Source organism: Centrocercus urophasianus, unplaced genomic scaffold, assembly GCF_019232065.1.
Source record: "Centrocercus urophasianus isolate 14NV4802_14NV808 unplaced genomic scaffold, USGS_Curo_1.0 seq_11, whole genome shotgun sequence".
Taxonomy (NCBI): domain Eukaryota; kingdom Metazoa; phylum Chordata; class Aves; order Galliformes; family Phasianidae; genus Centrocercus; species Centrocercus urophasianus.
The window spans coordinates 21,204,615-21,226,638 of NW_024884253.1; the positions used below are offsets into that span (position 1 = coordinate 21,204,615).

At 39.7% G+C, this 22,024-nt stretch overlaps 2 protein-coding genes across 2 annotated transcripts; both read left to right on the forward strand.

Annotated features, from left to right (window-relative positions):
* Positions 1 to 114: 114 nt before the first annotated feature.
* On the forward strand, positions 115 to 15,768 carry MTERF3 (mitochondrial transcription termination factor 3). Its single transcript, XM_042808829.1, has 7 exons — positions 115 to 623; positions 3,247 to 3,399; positions 4,010 to 4,199; positions 9,683 to 9,830; positions 11,089 to 11,160; positions 13,979 to 14,140; positions 15,519 to 15,768. Exons 1-7 carry the CDS (start codon positions 323 to 325, stop codon positions 15,711 to 15,713), a joined length of 1,221 nt encoding a protein of 406 aa, XP_042664763.1. The 5' UTR covers positions 115 to 322; the 3' UTR covers positions 15,714 to 15,768.
* Positions 15,769 to 17,511: 1,743 nt separating this feature from the next.
* On the forward strand, positions 17,512 to 21,627 carry LOC122155134 (cytochrome b-c1 complex subunit 7). The gene is made up of 4 exons (XM_042808910.1): positions 17,512 to 17,602; positions 18,329 to 18,400; positions 20,055 to 20,221; positions 21,399 to 21,627. The coding sequence occupies exons 1-4, from the start codon at positions 17,584 to 17,586 to the stop codon at positions 21,474 to 21,476; spliced, it is 336 nt and encodes a 111-aa protein (XP_042664844.1). The 5' UTR covers positions 17,512 to 17,583; the 3' UTR covers positions 21,477 to 21,627.
* Positions 21,628 to 22,024: the final 397 nt, after the last annotated feature.

Genomic DNA, 22,024 nt, shown 5'->3' on the forward strand with positions numbered 1-22,024 from the left:
CCGCGCCGAGGGGCGGACCCAGCGCTGCCGTTCACCCACGCGACGGGAGAAGGCGGGGGGTGGGTGGAGCGAAGCCGAGCCACCTCCTGGTGGAAGCGGTGGGACGACCCTTTCCCCTCTGCCGCCCCTCTCCTCGCTCCCGAGTGGTCTCGCCCGAGCGCCAGTTCTCCTCCTTTCCCCCGCCCCGCGCAGGGGTTGCTGGGCTGGGAGGCCGATGGGGGTTGAGAATGGGGTTGTGATGCTGCCCCGTGGGTGAGGTGAGCGTGCTTCGTTCCCTCCCTCCGCCTCTTGTGCATTGCGGAGCACCGCGTGGAGGCGGTGGATGGCCGTGTGGGCTCGGCTCGCCGCCCGCTGCGGCTGGCTGAGGGCCGCCGGCTTGCTGGGCCTGAGGAGCCGCGGCGGCGCCGCGCGGGCGTGCTGTGGGGCGGCCCCGCTGCCTGCGCTGCTCTCTGGGCGCAGGCTTACTCCGTGGAGGCTGCATGTATCTGTAGGAAACTATGCCCGGCCCTCCCGTGCCAAGGGCGAGGCCTGTGCTCCCAGGAGCAGCCTGCCTGTAGCAGTAAAGCAGGAGCAGGCGGCACCAGAGACGGTCTCTGACCTGAGCGCAGCCAAACTGTATGAAGGTAAGAGACCTCAGGGAGTCCTGCGTTCAGTATTGCTGTTGGCGATCTTTTTTATTCAGTTCTTTCTTTTCTGACCTGTTTAACTGAATTACACAAGTTGTTTTGAAAGTAGCGCCTCCTGTTTATTTCCATGCAAACTACAATAGGTGCGAAGAGCACAATAGCTATTTGATAGGGCAAATTCTCAGCTACAAAACAGTTTTCCAACATAGTCACCACTGTTAGCTATGCATTTTTGGCAGTGATGAAGAAGAGCCTACATGTAGATGTAAACATCTACACCAGTGGAGTTGATCTGCTGTTGCCACCACTGAAATGCAGCACCCACTGCCTCACTGTGCTCACGTCCACTATCTGTTCTCCATCAGCATTCAGTAAGCATCAATGAATGTCAATGGATGCCATTTTTTCCTCACGTGGAGGAATTCAGTGACGGGCCTTTGCTTCCTCACTTCTGCTGATGCTATTCTATCAGACTGCCTCTCTGCTGCCATCTGTCACACAGCAACAAAATGTACCAAAATATCGGTGGGAAGGTACAACATCTCCTGACATATCACCAATACCCACCTCTGACACTGCAAGCCAACAAAATAAAATAGGAGGCATTACTTTCAGAGCAGCTCTTACATTTATCTGGCTTTCCTGACTTTCATTTGGTTTTACTCCCATAGTTAACGTAGAATTCGTGCTGCAGCTCCATAGCATATAAATCCAAAATCCAAAAATTGAGCTAATCCAAAATAAAGTTGTAATGTGGTGGGTTGGAGCAGATCCTTGAAGGCATTTTGTTTTCGTAACTGTCTGCAGCAGCTGAGCAGGGGTGGGGGAAAGCAGTCCAAAGCAATTCACACAACACTGAGAGTTGGTCCAGAGTAGGCAACAGGAGGCAACAAAGTGTGAAGCACTGCCGTAATGAGAAGTGCTTGTCAAATTACCTCCTGAGGGAGATAGATCTTGGAGTTGTCTGCCTCACTTTTCTCTACTAAATATTTTCAGAGTGGCCTTTTTTTATATTCATGTCTGAGAGAGCATGTAAAAATTAAAAATACTGTTATCTGGAAATAATGTCAGTATGCTGAGGAAACATGATCTGGAGTAATAAAGCAGTCATATATATTCAGATTCAGCTTTGAGCCCAGACAGCTTGGATCTTACAGAGCTTATTTTTGGGGTGGCTCAGAGCTGCAACTGAGACCTGTGTATTTGTGCAGCTGGTTCTGGAAACAGTGCAGCACCAGATCTGACAGGTCAGCCAGCTTATATGTCTCTGCACCTGCAGCACAGTTTGTTTACGTGCCAGATTTGATCTGCAGGCACATTTACTGTTGTGCAAGTATGTGGAGCAGTTTGCCCAGTTGGCAGTATGTAATAGGAGAGACATAGCTTTTTTTTTTTTTTTTAATTATGATTTATTAATTTGAGATCTATTTTATCATAGGAAGTTTAAAGAACTTTGAGTGGGGGGGGGAAAAAAAGTGCATCTGTGATATGAGAATGAATTGTAGTCTATATTGATTTGTTCCTGAATGGAAATGCATCATATCCATGTAGACTCCCGGAGAGCTCTTATTACTGTTTAAGATGTAAGTGTTGCTAAAAGTGTTTTATTGGGCTTTTTTTGCTGAGGCTTTGAAGTGGCAAGAGCTGCAACAATTGAATTAGTCTATGCAACACTTCCTAGAACAATAGCATCTTCCTGCTTATTTTGAAACCTGTCTTTGTAGTTCAGGTTTGTGTTTTTTGCCACTTAAGAGTCTCACCCAAGTGTGTAGGAAGTCATTGTGCTAACTAAGGTACAGGACTCAAAAAATCCCCATCCAGGGGAGTTTATAATTAGTGCTGCTGATTGGTAGTCAGTTGAACAATTGAGGTGAATGCTGATGGACAGCCTTCAAAATAACAATTCTGATTTGCCAACTGCAAGTTCCTGTCACTTGAGAAATAGATGAGTTGAGAGGAAATATTTTCAAAAAAGAGAGCAAATTCTGTGACTGAACAGGTGAGTGGGAGCAAACACAATGGTGTTTATTTGGGAATGTTAATAAGTAGGAATGGAGCTCGAATTTTTTAGCTGTCAGAGGTGGTGGCAGTCAGCAGTTATTCTCTAATGGTTGAGATATGATAGCTGAATTGAAGGTGTCTGTGAAATACCTTGACAGTTAAAAACAACTGCAGTTCAAGCACTGTATTTAAAAGAGGTGCAAGAGAGTAGACCTACCAGGTAATTAAAAATAATCTTTCCAGTAGCTTTTGGTCTGGATTTGATCAGGCAAAAATGTATTTGGGAAGACAGGAAAGAAGTATTTTTCAATAAAGTGATGTGATCTGTTGTCTGCAGTGATGAAGCTGGAGGCTGAAGGCAGGGTGACTGGGCATTTGGCTCAGATTTAGCGTTATGAGCAAGGAGTTGATGGACAGTGACAAGGAAATGTCACAGAGGCAAAAACTGGGAGCAGAATCTTTTTGCACGTCCTTTCAAATAACAATAGATTTGCTGTTCATTTCTTGCAAAAAATGTTCTTGCTTTTTGAGATGGATTTGAGGAGATCTCCATAGCCTTTGAGGGGAGCAGCTTTGTCATTCACAAAATGCACCTTAATCTTCTGTATTTATTTCTTAGACTGGGATGATGTTCCACCTTCATCTGCTTTGGAGGAGATTTCTGAGGAAGAAGCTGTGAAGATCATTGCAGATCCACTTCTTCCTCCTCAGTCTTCCACACTTCGAGATTATGTTGATCACTCAGAAACCCTGACCAAGCTTGTCCACCTAGGTGTGTGTGATTTTGTTTATGTGTTTTCTGTGTGTCTGAAGCTTTGGAAGTTCTGCAGTTTGTGTTTTGATCTTATTGGTGGTTTTGTAAACCTGAACATTTCAGGCTGTGGAAACAATGACCAGTAAGAAGGGCAGCAGAATATTATGCAGGGTGAATGGAAAAAGCTGTGCATGAGTCACACAGCAAGGATACTTCACTGAAATTGTCCCCTTCCCTTATGTAATGGAGTTAGGAGTTCCTTGTACATATTTCTGTGCAACAAGACAGGTCTCTGCATGCGGTACATACTAGCATGCTCAATTTCTCACATTCGGGATTCACTGAAGATATCTCTCTTCAGAAAACAAATTTAGCAAAAGAGTCTGAAAACAGTCTGTTTGTTTTATCTGGAACATTTCCATAATATGCAACCTTCGTGTGTTCAGCAAGGTATGTTAAATAAGAGGAAAATTTTATACATATATATATATGTGTGTGTGTGTGTATATATGTGTGTAAAAATATATACACACATACTACTGCTTAGAAACTTCAGCATGACTTTCTGAAACATTTATAGGAAATCAGGTCTGTGTTTAATTAAAACAGTCTCTCATTTTGTTTCTAGGAGTTGATTTATCTCAAGTGGAGAAACGTCAAAAGGCAGGTCAACTCTTACTAACCTTGGACTTTGAAAAAGATATAACTAAAATACTTCTGTTTCTGAAGGATGTGGGTATAGAAGACAGTCAACTGGGACCGTTCCTAACCAAAAATCCATACATCCTTGGTGAAGATCTGGAAGCTCTAGAAACCAGGTATGCCCATAAAATATCAACATGGTGCTAAGGCCTTAGGGTTGAAGTTTCCCAATTGGCTTAAGCTTGTCTGAACGTGTGTTGCTGCCACATATATTCAGCTCCTGGCTCCACATTCCTTTTCTCATCAGTCAGCATTAACACATGGTGGTGGTGTCATAAGTCACATCAGTGCTCCGATGCATTTGAAAACTGACCATCATATCAAATTTTACTGCTCAAGTTTTCACTCTGACTTAACAAGATGCAAAGCCGTACCACCATAAAAAGATGAGACACATACTTCAGAAAGGAGAATAAACAGAAAAGAGTGTCTCTTTTAGTAGCAACTTGGAACTGACTTAACAAGGAGACTGCCCCTTGATTGCATATGCTTCAGAAGACACATTGTTCTGAGTATAATAGCTACTTGTCTGAAAGTAAGCACTGAAGAAATAAGAAAAATGTATGTATATACACCTGTTTCTCCAGCAGCATGACTTGTAAAGTGATGGGATTTGTGTTGGAAGTTGTCAGTGTATCTACCAATTTTGTTGGTTTTGGGTTTTGAGTTGGTTAGTTGTCTGAATCAAGCTGTTTAGTAGTATTACTTGTTCTCTGCCAACAGTGGAACATCTTCTTTAACAGTAATTATTTCATTAACAATTCTTTGTCTGATCATTTCTAGAGATATAATGACATAATGGTGGTAACTGTGAATATACCTTCACAGAAGTCTGTCCTGAGTATTTTTAGATTGTTAAGTTTGCAGTATTATTTCTAGAACTTTAAAGACAAAATTTGTATCTGTGACAGGAAACCCTTCACTTTTAAACAAAATCCTTCCTAAAGTTAAATATCCCAAATTAAAAATACTAAAGATATTGCTATGTATTATCTTAAATATATTTCTTTCCTCAAAAAAAGAGCTTTTAGTTCTTCATTTAGCCAAAGTAATTGAATGTAGGTTTGGAGCATGTATTTCTGTGCGAATGTTCCTTGCCACAGTGCCGATGTGATGACTTGTAACTGTGTTCCAGTCTTTCTCCTTGTTGGTTTATGGATAGAAACAGTTTCTCTTTATTCTGATGCTTTACTGCTTCCTTCCAAATGTTTACAGGTGGGACACCATTAAGTTATGAAATACTCAAGGTACCAGCACCAAACTATACTGGTTTATCTTGTAGCCATAGAGATTCTAGCTTTCTTTATTCATCTGTATTTGCCTGTTGCCTATCTTTAGTAAGGGTTAGATTATGAAATGGAGTGATTGAATTCTTCTGATGTATACTTTCATTAGATGTGTTGATTATAGACCAGAAAAATTGCAGGAGATGGACACAATGTCAAAAGTACATCAAGGAGGCTTGCATTAATTGAACACTTTTTTTTGTTTTCAGAACAACTCATGTACATACACACATGCTTTGCAAAGAACTCAAAATATCCTACTATTTAGAAATTGGAAAAAAAACCTCTGTCTGGTTGGGTTATGTATGTAATAACTTTCCAAGACTGAGCTGTGAAAGTACATCTTTATGGAAGCAGGTATATTAGCATACTCATGTCAAACACAGACTTGACTTTTTTTCTCATTTTTCTTCTGCTCTTCCATCTGCTTATTCACTAAGTGGCCTTTTAGAAACGGTAGGCAAAACTAACCTAGCTGATTTTTCAGCAGTAGTGTTTGAGTTGAGATTGTCTGAGTTACTTAAGTTTTCCAGAAGAGAGTAGGTTTTGCTACAGTAAGTTTTGTAACTCACCTGTGAAGTTAGATCCGTTTTTCAGTGACTGTTCTGTGGCAGTCTGTGAGACTGGGGCTGAATGAGGCAATCCAGTTTCTTATTCGTATTCCACAGCCTGATTTTTTTTCAGTAAGTTTATCCCAGATTGGCACTGATGAATGCCTTTCCACTAACTCAAAGGTAAGCGTTCCACAGAGGCTGAACATGTCTCAAATAGCTGTCTTTTGAAAGCTGAGTATCACCTTTATATAAACACTCCATCACAGATGGACATGGTATCGGTTACATCACGCTGGAATGTTTTATTGCTATGGATTCCACATTGCCAGGAAACAAAACACAAATTTTCATAGATTTGGCATTTGACTTCGGATAAACACTGTAAAAGTCAAAACATTCCATAATTCATAATAATTTGACAGTTGCAAATCAGTGTCTGTACTGCAGCTGCACCAGATGCTTTGTTTTTACGGAATTATTAATGATGACTTAAAACTCTTAACATGCTACATAGAACTGCTGACCCCTGCAGTAAGAATGAGAGCTAACCTTAGTGCCAATACTCACAAAGTTATCTCTAGCCTTGGTCAGATTGAATGACTGTTCTCTAATGTACTATCTTCTAGAGTCAGCTGATTACAATCTTGCTATCCCCCTTTTAAAAGCCTTTCCAGATTGCCCAGAAGTGCTTCAAGTGTGAATCTTAATGACTTGTTAATAGAAAACAAAAGGAAAAGAGTAAAAACAACTGAAAGTTTTTGGTTTTTTAACTGCTCGTTTAGCTGTGTTTTTAAGATGCTTGACAGGTGAAGCCTTGAAAAACAGAAGAAATACAGCACAGCCAACCTGCAGCGTTCAAAAAAATGAGATAAACTATGAAGGAATAATTATTTTTGAGTCCTGTATTTCTCTCCCTTGTCATCTCTCAGTCTCTGAAGTTACTGTAGCCAGTGTTAGTATTGCCTGGAGATTACGCTGCTACTCTTTGAGTTGAGATGCCTTCTTAGTTAAGTACTGGTCCTCTGGAGCTTATTCTTGAGTCTGTTCTGTAGAGTTTTTTGGCACGTGGTGATCTAATTTCTGAGACTTTGTAGAAAAGGATGTAGTGACTGGAAGGTATTTTTACTTCTTCACTCAAAAAGGTATAATTTAATACAGGCTCTTTTTTTCCTACTCTAGGAGTAAGCATCATTTGCAGAATATCTGCTTCTGCAGAACATTCTGCAGTCTAGACGGTATCTCAATTGCTGTCAAATCAGTTGTTATATGACCAATTTTCACCTAACAATAATTGCTTGTGTTTCTGAATGTCTGTATTCAAAGCAAACCTTTTCAAATGGTAGGACAGTTCTTAGTAAATGGTGATGTAAGGACAGGCAATAGCAGATATAGCTGCTTTAAACCGGTTTTGGATCACCCAAGAAAGGTCGCAGTCTAGTAATAAAGAAGAAATCTTTTATCGCTCTCAAAGGATTAGGGCTCACACAACACTCCAAAGGTGACAGTCTCCAGCCCTTAAATGTGATTATGGAGGGATAGGCCCAGGGTCCCCTCTTCTGGGCAAACAGGTGAATTGCTTCCACCTGTGCTCCTAGGGCTGGCTATGTCCTTTCACCAGGTGCTCAATCACTGGTTCAGGCTGTAACCTAACATTTCCCATACAGGTGGCACATAGGTTAATCATGTCTCTTTTGTACCCTGTATTTTCCCATCTCAGCATTTTTTGAACACCTTCAGGGATGGTGACTCCACCATCTCCCTGGGCATCGCAATCCAGTGGCTGACTGTTGTTTCAGAGAAAGAATTTTTCCTAACATCCAACTTAAATCTCCTCTGGCACGACTTGAGGCCGTGCCATCTAGTTTTATTGCTAGTTATGCAGGAGAGGAGGTTGACCCCCACCTCACCATAACCTCCTTTCAGGCAGTTGTAGAGAGAAATAAGGTCTCCCCTGAGCCTTCTTTTCTCCAGACTGAACAATGCCAGTTTCTTCAGCTGCTCTTCATAAAACTTTTGCTCTAGGCCCCTCATTAATATTGCAGTAGTGCTTGAAACAGGATTTCATTTTCACTGAATTCACAGGATCACAGAATTTCAGGGGTTGGGAGGGATCTTTAAAGATCATTGAGTTTAACCCCCTCCCCCCCCGGCTAAAGCAGGTGCCTTATAGTAGGTTACACAGGTGGTCTTGAATATCTCTGTAGAAGGAGACTCCACACCCTCTCTGGGCAATGTGTTCCAGTACTCTGTCACCCTTACCATAAAGTTCTTCCACGTGTTTTTATGGAAATTCTGTTTTCAAGTTTTAGACCATTACTCCTTGTCCTATTGCTACACACCTCCAAGAAGAGCCTGGCCTCATCTGTTTGCCTCCCCACCCTCTTTTAGATATTTATAAACATTAATCAGATCCCTTCTCAGTCTTCTTTTCCCTAGACTGAACAAACCCAGGTTACTCAACCTTTCTTCTTACAGGAGATGCTCCTGGCCCTTTATCATCTTTGTGTCCCTCTGCTGAACTCCTAGGAGATCCCTGCATTCTTTTTAACTGAGGAGCCAGGAACTGGTCACAGTATTCTAAATGTGACCTCGTCAGGGCTGAAGAGGGGGAGGATCCTCCCTTGATCTCTGGCCACGCTCTTTTTAATGCATCCCAGGATACCATTGGCCTTGGGCACAAGGGCACAGTGCTGCCTCCTGGCCAACCTGTTGTTCACCAGAACATCCAGGTCATTCTCTGCAGAGCTCCTCCCCAGCAGGTCAGCCCATTAGCTGTACTGGTGCATGCGGTTATTCTTCCCCAGGAAGAATACTCTGTACTTGCTCTTCTTAAGCCTCATTGTATTCCTCCCTGCACAGCTCACTAGTTTGTCCAGATCTTGTTGAATGGCAGCACAGCCATCTGGTGTGTCAGCCACTCCTCCCAGATTTGTATCATCAGCAAACTTGCTGTGGATGGACTCTATCCCTTCGTCCACGTCATTGATGAAGATGTTGAACAAGACCGGACCCAGTACTGAGCCCTGGGGATCATGGCTAGTTACAGGCCTCCAAGCATACTCTGCACATCAAACTCAATGAAGTTAGGGGGAAAAAAAAATCTGAGCTGGAAAGAAAGATAGTTTTATTAGATATAAAAACATCAGTCAGCCCCTTCACTTTCTGACAAGCAGATGTTTTGTAACTAAAATCCTTGGACTAGTGACTGAAAGTAGGGACCTCTTGTAACAGAACAGCTGATTTAGGAATGTCTTTGGACAATGTCTTTACAGGTGGCATTGTTGTGTGATATTTCTTCTCCAGTGTTATTGGCAAAACGGAGATGTATGAGGTATATTACTCTGTTCTTTCAGCAGTAGAAATGGAATTCATTAAAATAGCAACAGGCTGTGTATATCTTCTTGTCCGTATCCTATGATGATCTATTAATGTGTTTGTAATCTAGGAGACAGGCTGGTAGTTAAATGTAGGTTAACATAGTTATCTGCTAAAGTACAGCTGGAAGGAATTAAAATCTGTCTTCAGTATTGACATTCTGCTCTAAGGTTTATTTAACTTCTAATTAATTGGGAGGGATGGTATTTTGCTTTTATGATAACTGCAGATTTCCTTCTAATTATTTTTGGCAGAGTTGCATGTTAATGATAGAACATCTGTCCGTTTATAAGATATCACTGAGGAATTTAAACAAGTACTGAATAAATGAAGGCAGTAAAATTTTCATCACTGGATTTTATTTTGTTTTTGTTCTGTTTCTAGAGTGGCTTACCTAAAATCAAAAAAATTCGGTAATGCAGAAATTACTCAGATGGTCTCAAGAGCTCCATATTTGCTGTTGTTTTCAGTGGAAAGATTGGATAACAGACTGGGTTTCTTAAAAAATGAACTTGGCCTCAGCGTAAAAAAGGTAAAAACTGTACTCTGAAGTCTTTAAGTACCTTGTCAGCAACATCTCAACTGCCTTAGAATATGAATACTTATGTTTGTCATCACAAACCTTAGTGACACTGCCCACGTAATGCGGAGAATTACAGGACTATTAACATGATTTTAACCTTCTAAAAATGTAATAGGGTGTCTAATATTCCAAAAATTCTGAGGGCTTGAATCATACAGTGCTTGAAGGTGATCTGCTGTAGGATATTGTCAAACAAGCACGTGTGTACCCAGTTTTATTACTTCTGGTGATTCATGGAACTGAATGCGTTGCTGAGAACTGCATGCATCTTTTTAACTTTGAGCAGATTCTCTGTTTTTGTTTCTTCAAGGTACTGTAACTTAACTTACTGTATCTTAACTCATCAGCGAAAAATAGTCTATTCTCCAAATGCAAATCAAACTAAACACTGTCATGTGCTCAGTTCACTGAGAGTAATCTTTGAGTAATCTGCTTCTCAGAGCGCTACCATGTTAGGTGCTTAGAAGGTTTAGCACCATGCTTTGAGATTTTGACAAGAGTTAGTATTTTAAGCTTCCTAGAATGGGTGGGCAGCATTAGTTGTTTCCTGCAATGGCTGGTGATTGCAATAAATGTCAGCTTTCAAGCGGAATCTTGTGTTTTTCTGTTGGCTTCTTTAGCTAAACAGTCATAGCTGACACAGTGCCTGTTCTCGGTCTTTCCAGGCTTCAGGTACGAGGTCCCTGCCTTGTACCTGGGGGGGGATTCCAAGTGATCCCATGAGTCAGGAGACATGGAGTAATTTCTTTTATTTCCGTAGTACTATGGTGTTAGTAGGTCCTGGACGGGACAGATAAAGTACTGCAATTGAAAAATTCTTTTATAGCCTCTATCAGGTAGTTTTGTTTTGCTTACTTCTTTTTAAAAAGATGAAGAGAAACAACTCAAGCACTGAGAACGAGAAAGGGCTCTTCAGTATGCTTTCTTCTTCTGGGGAATGCTTTTACTCTTGTCTTCTAATCTGTTTTGTAGTGGCTACAGTCATGTTCATTTGGATAACAAAAAAATACATTTGATTTTGCATGAAGATTTAATTTATCAAGATGCAAAGAATTTACTCATTTTTGTATTAGAGTTCTAATGAAATGCAAGTGAAAGTTTGTTCCTTTTCTAATTGCAAAATAAAGTTTTTCCCCTCATGGATAAGTTTGTAGGCATGCTGTCAATAATAATCTTTCTTCTGTCTGTGGGTTCTCCCTAATTGCAGACAAAGGATCTGGTAATTCGTTTTCCTAGGCTGCTGACTGGCAAATTAGAGCCCGTAAAAGAGAATCTTCAGGTAAGCTTATTAGTAGATGTTGAAAGTATATTCCCTATCTGCATAGTTTAAGAGTTGACTGAAAATAAAATTCCCTAGAGGAGAATCCTGTTTAAAAAAAAAAAAAAAAAAAAAAAAAAGTCATGAAATAATTTTGGGGAAGACAGATGGGGAGCACAGAAAATAATTGAGCATTCTGTCAAACAGCTTCTTTTCCTCTATGGTTTGCAGGCATACAGCATACTTGGAACAATGACTTGTTCTGTCTTCTGTTCTGATGTAGGTTAGAATCTTCATCTGACTCCCTTCCTGCCAAAAGTTGCTATCCGATGACACAAATTGTTACCCGTTCCTTTACAATGAGTGAAAAATGGAGCTTGTTCCTTGGGCTCTTTTGGTCTTCAGTTGTGGGGTTTTTTTTTATTTTTTTCTTCTTAATTACTATGGGGTTTTGCTAACTTAGTTTGTTTATGAAGATTTAGGGGCAAGAAATGTGGTTTTGATTATTTTCCTCTTGGCAGGTAGCTAGTGTGCCAAAATGTCCATTTGACACCTATTGTCTGATAGCAGATGGTCATTATTAACAACTGTTGGGTAAATAACTTTAAACCCACAGGGACTCCTTTCCCCTTTGAAAATGTCACTGTGTATTGGTTTAATTATTGTGCTGTAAAGCTGCTAGGCCAAACAGCATGATGTAGTCTAACAATTTGAGAAATCCCATTATCCTATAATGCATAACTATGAATTAAAATATGTAATTTTTCAGACGGACTCACCACTCTGAAGCCAGTAAGCACTGGGAGTCTTGCAATCTGAAATGTGTGTGTGGTAAGGGAGGAGACTGGAAAGTAGCAGACTGTTCCAATTAATAGTGCTTTCTTTTTAACGAACATTGTTTCCACAGGCTAGGGAGTCAGTGTATTACAATGAATGCACTTTCTGAGACTTTCAGTTCTTGGTAATTATCTTTTGTCTACCTACAAGGAAGTGTAAAGTATTGTTGTTATTGTAGCATTCCTACTTTTAACACATAGAGAGAAGAGGAGGAATTCTAGGTCCTTGATGTTGGAATCTACTGATACTTAGAAGCGCCATCTTTTCAGGAGGTTGGATGAATCCAACTCAGAATCTGATTTCTGACCTGTGTTTCCTTACCTCGGGTGGGCAAGCAGCGTTCACAAAGTGTAACCATTTAACAGCATTTGCAAGTGATCCGGTGCTATCCCTCACTGCAGCTTAGAAACAAGTGCTACAATCAACACTGGTTGTCAGGACATGCTAACATGGATTAAGCAATCTCAGGGGTAGATTATTCAATCCTCTGAAGTTCTCATCAAGCACAATTTGAGATTCATTGAGAGAATAAAACAGGAAAGTTTGCATTACCAGGATGTGTTGGGGGAATCACATAGAGTGTGTTGGTAACAGCTAGGACTTGCACAGTCAGGAAATTAACATGTGGTGTAGAGAATTACTGACTATTAAGTGTATGTAACTGAACACTTAAAGCAATTTACAATTGAGCTCCCTATTTATGTCCAGAAAACTATTGCTCAGTTTCATAGCGCAGAAAAGACAAGGTGAAGAGACTTGCCAAAACTAACTCTGCAGTAGAGCCAGCCATATATCTCCACTGATTTAAGACCAGGCCGTACTTTCAGTTGTAATTCTTAATGCAATAAGCTACCCCTGCCAACTCAGATCTGTGGAAAGCACCTCTGTAGTGCAAACACATACCTTCATACGTGACTGCTGTCTTCGTTAGTATTTCCATGATAAGGAAATATTTATAAAGCAGATAAAAAAGAATCAGGAGTTGGCAGACCTGATTACAGTCATCTTTGGAAGCAATTGCCAAAGGTATCTTAAAAGGTGTATTCAAAACCCAGATTCCAGATCCTTTGCTTTGCATTTGCCAGGAAATCCTGGAAAGGAGCTTTGGTGTTGTCACATCAAACTGGACAAACAAAAAGCATCATCCTTTTTGCCAGCTGTGAAGAAGTACCTGAGTTGGATTTCAAAGTCTGCTTTATGTTGACTGGCAAGAATACCCACTACATGATTGAAAGCAAGTTCCTTGTAAATGTCACATTCGGATAGAAGAAATGGCTGAATTATGAGATGCTCTTGGATGCTAAATTCCTTGATCAACAACTCTGAACTGCTTGCTGCCTGCACACTGGGAGGAGTTCTCACGATTTTATTGAAAAAATGTGTTTTATTTTCCTTTTGAGGAATATAATTAAAGTCAAGACAGGCTTTGAAAAAGACATCTTACTTTAGATGTGAACCAACTGTAAAATGAACTGAAGAGCTGTTTTGCACAGCTCTTTCAGCAGAGTTCAGGATTGGAATTATAGTCCCTAGTATAGAAAATATGACTTGAATACATTAGCAAAAGAAATAACACATAAACAAAAGTAGTCACTTTGATTACTGTGTTTTACTGGGTTCAACAGCGCCACAACTAAAATGTCAGTCTCTTTTGGAAGTCTGGTATTGGAAGTGATGAAAAACTCTCGGGGGAGAATTTTTATGCTTGTAACTGCCATGCATACCAAGATACAGGAGTTTTTTTGGTTCATATCTCAGACAAACTGTAAAATAGGTAGCATTCACACAAGTAATCTAAATTTCAAGAATGTTCTATAAACAAATTATACTTCAATCCAGGGGTGATGAACAGTTCATGCTCCCTGACTTCAAAGGATTAGATTATTACGGATTGCATTCATATTACTGTGTAATAAAAGAGTTACATTAGCTTATTTCACTGGCATGTTAAAACAAGCTAACTTTGTTGTATCTGACTTTTGAATATTGTTCTCTTTTTCAGGTTTGTCAAGTTGAATTTGGTTTTCAACGTAACGAAGTTCAGCAGATTGCGTTTAAAACCCCCAAGATTTTAACTGCAAGTAAAAAGAGACTCAGGCAGACATTTGACTACCTGCACAACATAATGGGCATTCCCCACAACATGCTTACTCGCTTTCCTCAGGTGAGCTGTTAATCTAAATTGGAGGTGCTATTTGCACAGTCTAATTCATTTCATCATCATTTGCACCCTTTGATAGTCGCCAATTCTTTTTGTGACAAATATCTTCAAAGGCAGATGTTGCTGTGCAAGAGAAGACAAGTAGGTTTTCTGAACTACTGGTTTGGTGAAAGTGGAGGCTCACTGTATACAGGACATACAATTCTTCTATTTTTATGTGACTTGTACTCTATTTGAGATAACTTTTTATTGGCAACTCAGCAACTGTTGAGGATTGACTAAAAAGCAAAAATTGTGTGGGGGAAATATGACTTCTCTTTTGGATTTTTATTACTTACTTTGTTACGTACTACATCTACCATTACCTGACACTGATGGTTGCTATATCTCCAGTTTGTATCTCACTTCTGTTTTACTTGACCTGTAAGTGATCACAAGTCTTGTTCACTACATTCTCAGTTACGTTGTTGTGGCTTTGTCGTGCTTCACCTTGTTATTTTTGTTCCTTTTGTTTGGAAGAGAAAGTGGAGAGTTTCTTCCATTTCATGTTTTTTGTGTAGCCAAAACTGCAGCCATCTCTTCTCTCCCATCCTCAAAAGTGAGGGGTTTCAGGACAGGGTAAGGGCAATTCAGTTTCTATGTATTCTGGCTTGGCCATGTCCCTTTGACTCCCACATTGTCCACACATGATACATCTGCATCCTGCCATTTTCCCCACTTTTTTTCTTTTTTCTTTTTTTCTTTCAAATGTGTTCCTCTAATACCATTATTTTCACCCTCTGATAGTCTGCAGTTCTTTTTGTGACAAATATCTTCAAAGGTAGACATTGTTGTGCAAAAGAAAACAAATGGATTTTCTGAACTACTGCACTGTGCCTTTTGATTGTGTTATAAAAGAAGATGCAGCCATTCACCTCTTCTGCTGCCACTGTTCTGTGGTTGTTAGCTCTTCATTTCTTCCCCATAACAATGCTAATCTAAATCTAAGCATTCCTGATAGTAGAGGAAAAATGTTTCGATAATCTTTTTCTCTGTTTCCAAATGTCTTCTTCACTTCTTTGGCTGTGATTCCATGAATTATAGCATGTAGTTATCTTATATAAATGTACTAAGTATGTTGGTCCCTGATTTTCCTGGTGTATGCATCTCAGCATGTTATATTGAAACATTCGTCTAGAATTTAAATAATTTTATATATAAATATGAACTACTGGATGGTTGACAAAAATGAGGAGGAAAGATATAAATTATCTGTTTTTGTGCTCCAGTTTGTCTGAAGAATGTTTTATTTTAGATTCATTAGAGTCTGAAATTTAGACTACCTAAAAGATTCTCTTTTATGATTTTATGATTTTAGGATTCTTTCTTTCTGCTTTCTTAGGTTTTCAACTCAAAGCTATTACGAATCAAAGAGAGACATATGTTTCTTATATTCTTGGGAAGAGCCCAGTATGACCCAACTCAACCCGGCTACATCTCTCTGGACCAGCTTGCGTCCTTACCTGATGAGGTGTTTTGTACAGAGATTGCCAAAGCCTCCATGCGGGACTTTGAAAAATTCTTAAAAACAATTTAATTATTAACACATATAGAAAGGAATAAAGTTATGAAATAAACATTTTTAAAAACTGCTTCTTTCAAGGTCTCAACTTCCTTATTGTTTAAGAATTAATTACATCCTACAAGTGTTTCATAAGTAAAGGCTTACAGCAATGTTTACGGTGACTTAAAAGTATATTTAAAAAGAGTTAGGTGAGTATATGTTGACTGATATTGATGTAATCCTTGAAATTAATTGCTATCTTTTAATTCAGCATGAATGATGGAGCACATGAACAGAAAAGTAAATTGAAGTGGATTTTTTTGTTTTGTTTTACTTTCAATAATTTGGAGTTTGGGGAGATGGAAAGACTGGTTAGTGATTTCTTCCCAGTCTCTCCTCCTGTCTTCTCCCTCACCTTTCTAAGAAAATAGCAAGTTAATGTAGTTAGCAAGCTAATGTAGTAGCAGAGAAGTGGCACAATTACATGTTCTCATCTTAGAAGCTAGTAATGTTATTTGCTCTTTTATATGTCAGAGAGGAATACACTATTACATGTGTAAAGTTCCTCATACAAAAGGGCATTTTTTTAGCAGGTTACAAAGGTTTTTCTCTTTGAAGCTGGCTTCTGAAGTTCATAACCTAAAAGCTGTGCTGTGAAACTTGGCTTGAAATACAACAACAACAACAACAAAAAAAACCCACAGCAAATTGAATCTAGGCAAATCCCAATAAGAAAAACAAAAAAGGCTCCTTCTAAAATTTTAGGGATGTGTCTAGTTTTGTTTTAAATCACTTTTGTCTTTGCCTTGTTGACAGGAGAAGCAGTTTGGCTTCACCCTGATGTGATTTGTATGTCTTTAGTATAGAAATAACCACACAAAAAGAGGCTGTAGTATGTCGTTAATTGGCTCAATTATAACTGAAGTAAAATGGGAACTGTGGGGAATAGTGAAGGTATTTTATACTATCAATGAATGAACTACGTTAATACAGAATTACAAAATGCAAGCTGATTGTCCAAATGCAAGCAAACACTTTATTGTTTAGAAGCTTCTATTCTTCCAGTTAAAGTAGGTCAGGAAATTAAAATCCAGATGTTTTCATTTGGATTTACGTTTATTTAATGAAAACGTCTCCATTTGTTAAAAGCTTGGTGTTGGAACATTAAGTGCCCCTTTGTGTTGCAGAAGTAAGGCTGAAAAAGGCTTTGTATGCAGATATGAGAGGGTTTTTTTTTTTTTTGTGCATTTGCTCCGCTGTGCTCAGCACCTAACTGCTTTGTGACAAACCATTGTACCATAGAGTATGTACCACATTTTGGATGGCTTAAAATTTGAACTTCCACCTTTCTGAATGTATTTAAAAAACAAAACAAAAAAACCCACTGCAGCCAGAGCTAACACGGCTTCTTTGAAATGCTGAATGCTTGTGCCAGATATACTTCCCAGAAACACCGCGAAGAAAGGCAACAACCGACTTTATTGCAAGTGCTGAAACAAGGCAGGAGAGAGGACAGCAGAGCTGCCTCACGCCAAGTGCTTTTCGGCTTGAGGATGGAAAAGCCTGCAGAAGAAACGTTTGGCCTGCAGTCACCGGCCATCCTCCGCCTGCTGCTCGGCTGGGAGCGCTGTAGCGGTGTAAGTAGTGTAATTAGTTATTAGCTTTGGGGTTAATCAATTATTTATGTATTTGCCACTCTTCAAAACCGCAGCACTGCGCACGCCATAAACTGCGCTCTACCCCTGTCACCGCCCCCTCCCAGACGGCCCTGCCCACACCGGCCCTTCTGCCCACGCGCATGCGCCCGCGCTGCGCCGCCATTGGCGGCCTCTCCTCTCCCTGCGGCGCCGCGACGTCCCCAGCAGGCCGCTCCCAACAGGCAGTGCGCCGCTCCGAGGTCAAGATGGCGGCGAGGGCAACGGGTGAGAAGGAGGAGGGATCGCGATCGGGGCGGCTTCGGCGCGGGGCTTGTCCCATCGAACTTGTCTTCGTCCTGCCGTCCTTCCTACTTGCTCTGGGGGGCTGCGGGCCGGGGCGGGGGAGTTGGGGTCGCGTTGGGCTTGTTGGGTCGCGCCTGTGTCCTTAGCCCTTCGGTGACCTCTGTCCTAGCCTTGTCCTTCAGCTCGGGCCTCTGTCGGGCTTCGAGCGCTGGGGCCGAGGGGCTCGGAAGCCATAGGAAGGAGTTTGGGAGCCGCCACCTTTGTGAGAGGCCTCGGGCTCCGGTGACCTGCTCGAATGCTGGCATTGCTCTGTCCCTTAGCGATGTTTCCTCTCAGGTCCTAAAGCTTAAGAGTATGAGGTTAGAAAAGCGTGGTGGTAGAACACTGCTTTTAGCTCGTGTAAGAGTGATGGAGCTTGAAACTGTTGCTGCAGTCTTTGGTAGCGAGTGGTTAGTAGTGACATCAGTCTTAAAGTAGTCTGATATTTAAATTGTGTGGAACAGGTCAAAACACTGTAAGCAACAAGCACTCATTCCATGTGTTCAGTGTCCCTTTCTCAATACTGTAACGCAGACAGGCCTAGGTCTATAAGTTCGAGTGGTGTCACGCTGCTGCTATGAAAGAGATTGGCAAGTATTTGCATGCTGTCATAGTGTTGTGGAACGTTGAATTTTATGCTGCTCTCCAACTGATGGCAGTCGTTTGTAGTTTCAGGAGGTGGCCGCCTGATGGACAGAATTCGAAAGTGGTATTATAATGCAGCTGGGTTCAACAAATATGGTAAGTATTTCATCGGGCCTTAAAGCTTTTCAAGTGTAACAGTCCTCAATCTGGTTATGATTGGTAACTGGTCAGTGTAGGCATTTTGAAATGTCTAATTGTTTTATTGATATTAGCTGCTATGTTTATTGTGGAAAAAAGTTAGAAAAAAGTGACTTCTGTTCTGTATTTCCTCTCCTTTTCTGTGAAATACCTTTTAACAGTTAAAGTCAGGCTGAAGCTCTTGAAGACACTTCTGGAAAGCAGTCCTGAAAGCTTGATTCTTTCTTTTTTTCCCACCAAGTCAATTGCACCCATCGCTATTTGCTAACCTTATTACCTTCCCAAATGCTATCCGTGAAAATAGGGAGATCGATGCTAATAGCAGTCTGGATTATAATAGCAATCTATCTGGAACATTTGTGCAAAGTGTTCAATTTCCATAAAAAGGATTTATTCTCTAGCCTATTTAGTGATCAAGTAATTGTAAAAGTGGTGTTTCTTTAAGTAAAGGAGATTACCTTGATGGTATCATACTTAATTTGTCCATTGTTATTACTGAGCTTGTTTCAGCAGTACAGATTGCAGAACTGTTTTTGAAAGACAAGAGAATCTGAACATGCAGACTGCTACTACTGACTGCAGTTCGAGTGAATTGTTTAAAGGCAGTTCACACGCTTTCCCCAGGAACATGAGGAAAAATAAATTTGAATGACCAATGTTCATTCCTCTGCCACTGTCTCAGTAATAGAGGTGCAGTGTTGTCTGCTTCCTGAAATTCTTAAAGACTTTAATGCTTTTTGTTGCTTTTCTGAAATCTAGTAATTAAAGGAGTTACTGTGCTTCTTGTGCCTTTAGCAAGAAACTGCAAAACTGAGTTCAAGAATATGCTGCTTAAAAGAAATTCTGTTTCATTGGGATACTACTTTCAATTCAAGTCTGTGAGATCAAAACCTTAGACCTCAAGTCAGTAGCTGTACTCATATAATCTGCATCAATCTTGGAATGATACAGAAGTAACGTTTTGTTTTTTGTTGTTAATACTGAAATTTTAAGCAGTTGGTTGAATTTCAGGAATTCTTCATTAAAAAAAAAAAAAAAAGTGGTGGTTTTGGCTTTCAGAGGACTAGATGGTCCTACTTGAATTAAATCCCAGTTGGAGGGAAGAAGTAGAAACTCAGGCACAAACAACTTGAGTGGTTTCATGTTTCCATTGCTTGTTTTAGTCAATGGGCATCAAGGCTTTTTTAGCAGTGAAATTTACAAGATTTGTTCTTAAATACTCAAGTAGTCACATCTGTGATCAACTGACTGCAATAGAATCAGTTCTTAAATCTCTTACGTAGACTGCCATCTGAAATATAAGGATATAAGGATATAAAATAGAGCAGGAATCAACAATCAGATCTCAATATCTCATGAAACACATTGAATCAAATATCCATTTTCCATATTCTTTCTTGAGAAAAGGAATGAAAGTATGTGGAAGTCAATATTCACAGTTTTAATCTCTTTGGGGAAGTAGTGTTTATCTTTTCCTACATGTGTCTGTTTTCTTTTCTTTCTAACTTTGCATTTGAAGTGTTACGCCCAAGTTTAGAAACATATTTGTTGGGTCTTGAGTGTTACTTGGGAATATCTATTCAGTGATATTGTAAAAATATTTTTGGCACAGGATTAATGCGAGATGATACATTGTATGAAGATGATGATGTAAAAGAAGCACTGAAGAGACTTCCAGAGGATCTTTACAATGAAAGAATGTTTCGCATAAAGAGAGCACTTGATTTAAGCTTGAAGCATCGGATCCTTCCAAAAGAACAGTGGGTAAAATATGAAGAGGTAAGTGTGCAGAGTGTTCTTTGGGACTTTGAATCTCTGTGAAGAGGTGCACGTTGCATGTTATTTAAAATGAGTAAATCAGTGTATATCTTATAAAATACCTTTGAATAACATTGCTTTGGAATTCTGTTTAAATGTCTGGATTTTAACAATGGAAATTCAAATGCTTTGTTCAAGATGACAAAAGCTTAAACCACAGCTCAAAACTATAGAACTATTGTCTTCGGATGAAATATTCTAAGCTGTTAGATAAGGAAATACTCTCTAGTGACCATGGAAATTCTTCTATGAGTTTCTTAATAAAAGCTTTGGCTCAAGATTTTCTACACAATTAATGAAAATGTGAAGGAAGAATAATTTAAAGGAAAACTGTGTATTAGAATAAGCGTCTTTCTGTAATATGAGAGCCAAATCAAACAAAATCTGCCTTTTTAGTTGTAGTTAGAATGTTTCTTTGCAGTGGAGTAACTCACACATTTGTATTTCTGTCCATTTCATCTTTCTCCAAAGATAAGGCAGAGAGGAATCTTGCCACTAAACTTTGTACTGGAAGATAACACAAGAGCTTTAATTTCCCTCTAGAAGCAGAAGCTGTTTCTTGTGTTATTGGTCCTATTTTGGTAAATGCTGCGTTGACTTCATCTGTTTGCATATGTTGATTGAGCAGCAGTTTGATTAGCAACTGAACACAGTCAGGTGTTCTGCTGAATCTTTGCAGTGCTGTTTAGAAGTTAAGTTGAAAATAAGTTTCTTTCATGCAAATAGTGTTTTACGTGAACCTGATGTAATGGAAGTAGATTTTGCTCATTTGGATACTTGTCAAAAAGCAGAACAAGAAAAAAAAAAAATAAAAAATAACCCAGTGTCATTTCTGAGGATGAAGCTGAAAGCATCATTTTATTTGATAATGCCGGTGAGGCATTAGGAATTCAAAGTGGTTACATTAGGTAATTCGTCTTTGCAGACTTGGCAGATAGCAAGTCTGTCTTTTCAGAATGAGTAATGTGATTCTTTTTCTTTCTTTTTTAACCCCCCTTCTCTTCCACTCAGTAGATTGCTTTGTAGTCAAATCTGAGAAAGAATGAGAGAGAGGTGATCTGCAGGAATGGTTTGAGTTATTTCTGGACCTCCCTTTTAAATATAATCATGTTTAAATGTATTCTTTTCTTTTCTTCAGGATAAGCCTTATCTTGAACCATACCTAAAAGAAGTAATTCGTGAACGACTTGAAAGAGAAGCATGGAACAAGAAATAACTATTGAACTACTTCATGCCGCATCTTTCTGATATTTCTAAAGTTTGGTTCATGTCTTCAGGGAAGCACATGTAAGGCTGAAGGAATACTTGTTTCAGCTTGTTCACTGAGTCTGTTCATCCAACTAAAATAAATATGTTGAAGTATAAAATCTCCTGGGAAGACTTCTTTATAAATGTTAGCAAGCTAATGTTCAGATCTTTCCTATGAGCATATACATTACATGTTAGCTTAATGGGATGTAGTCTTCATTCCAGCTTCTTGATTCTTACTTCTTTCATAGTACAGCTGTTTCCTGTACTTGGAGAGTTAGGTAGGAAACACCCAGAATTGCTGGCGAAGTTGTTAACTTAAAAAGGAGGTGCTACTTCCTTCATCTTTTCTCCCCGGAGGTGAGAATACAGTGCTTCATGTTGTGTTGGTGTCATGAGACAGCAGAAGTAACAGTCTATGGATGTAAGCATGTACATACTACAGTAATGACAAATGGCAGTGGTTACTTAACCATAAAATCAGGGAATGTTTCTCTAGCTATTTATATTATGTGT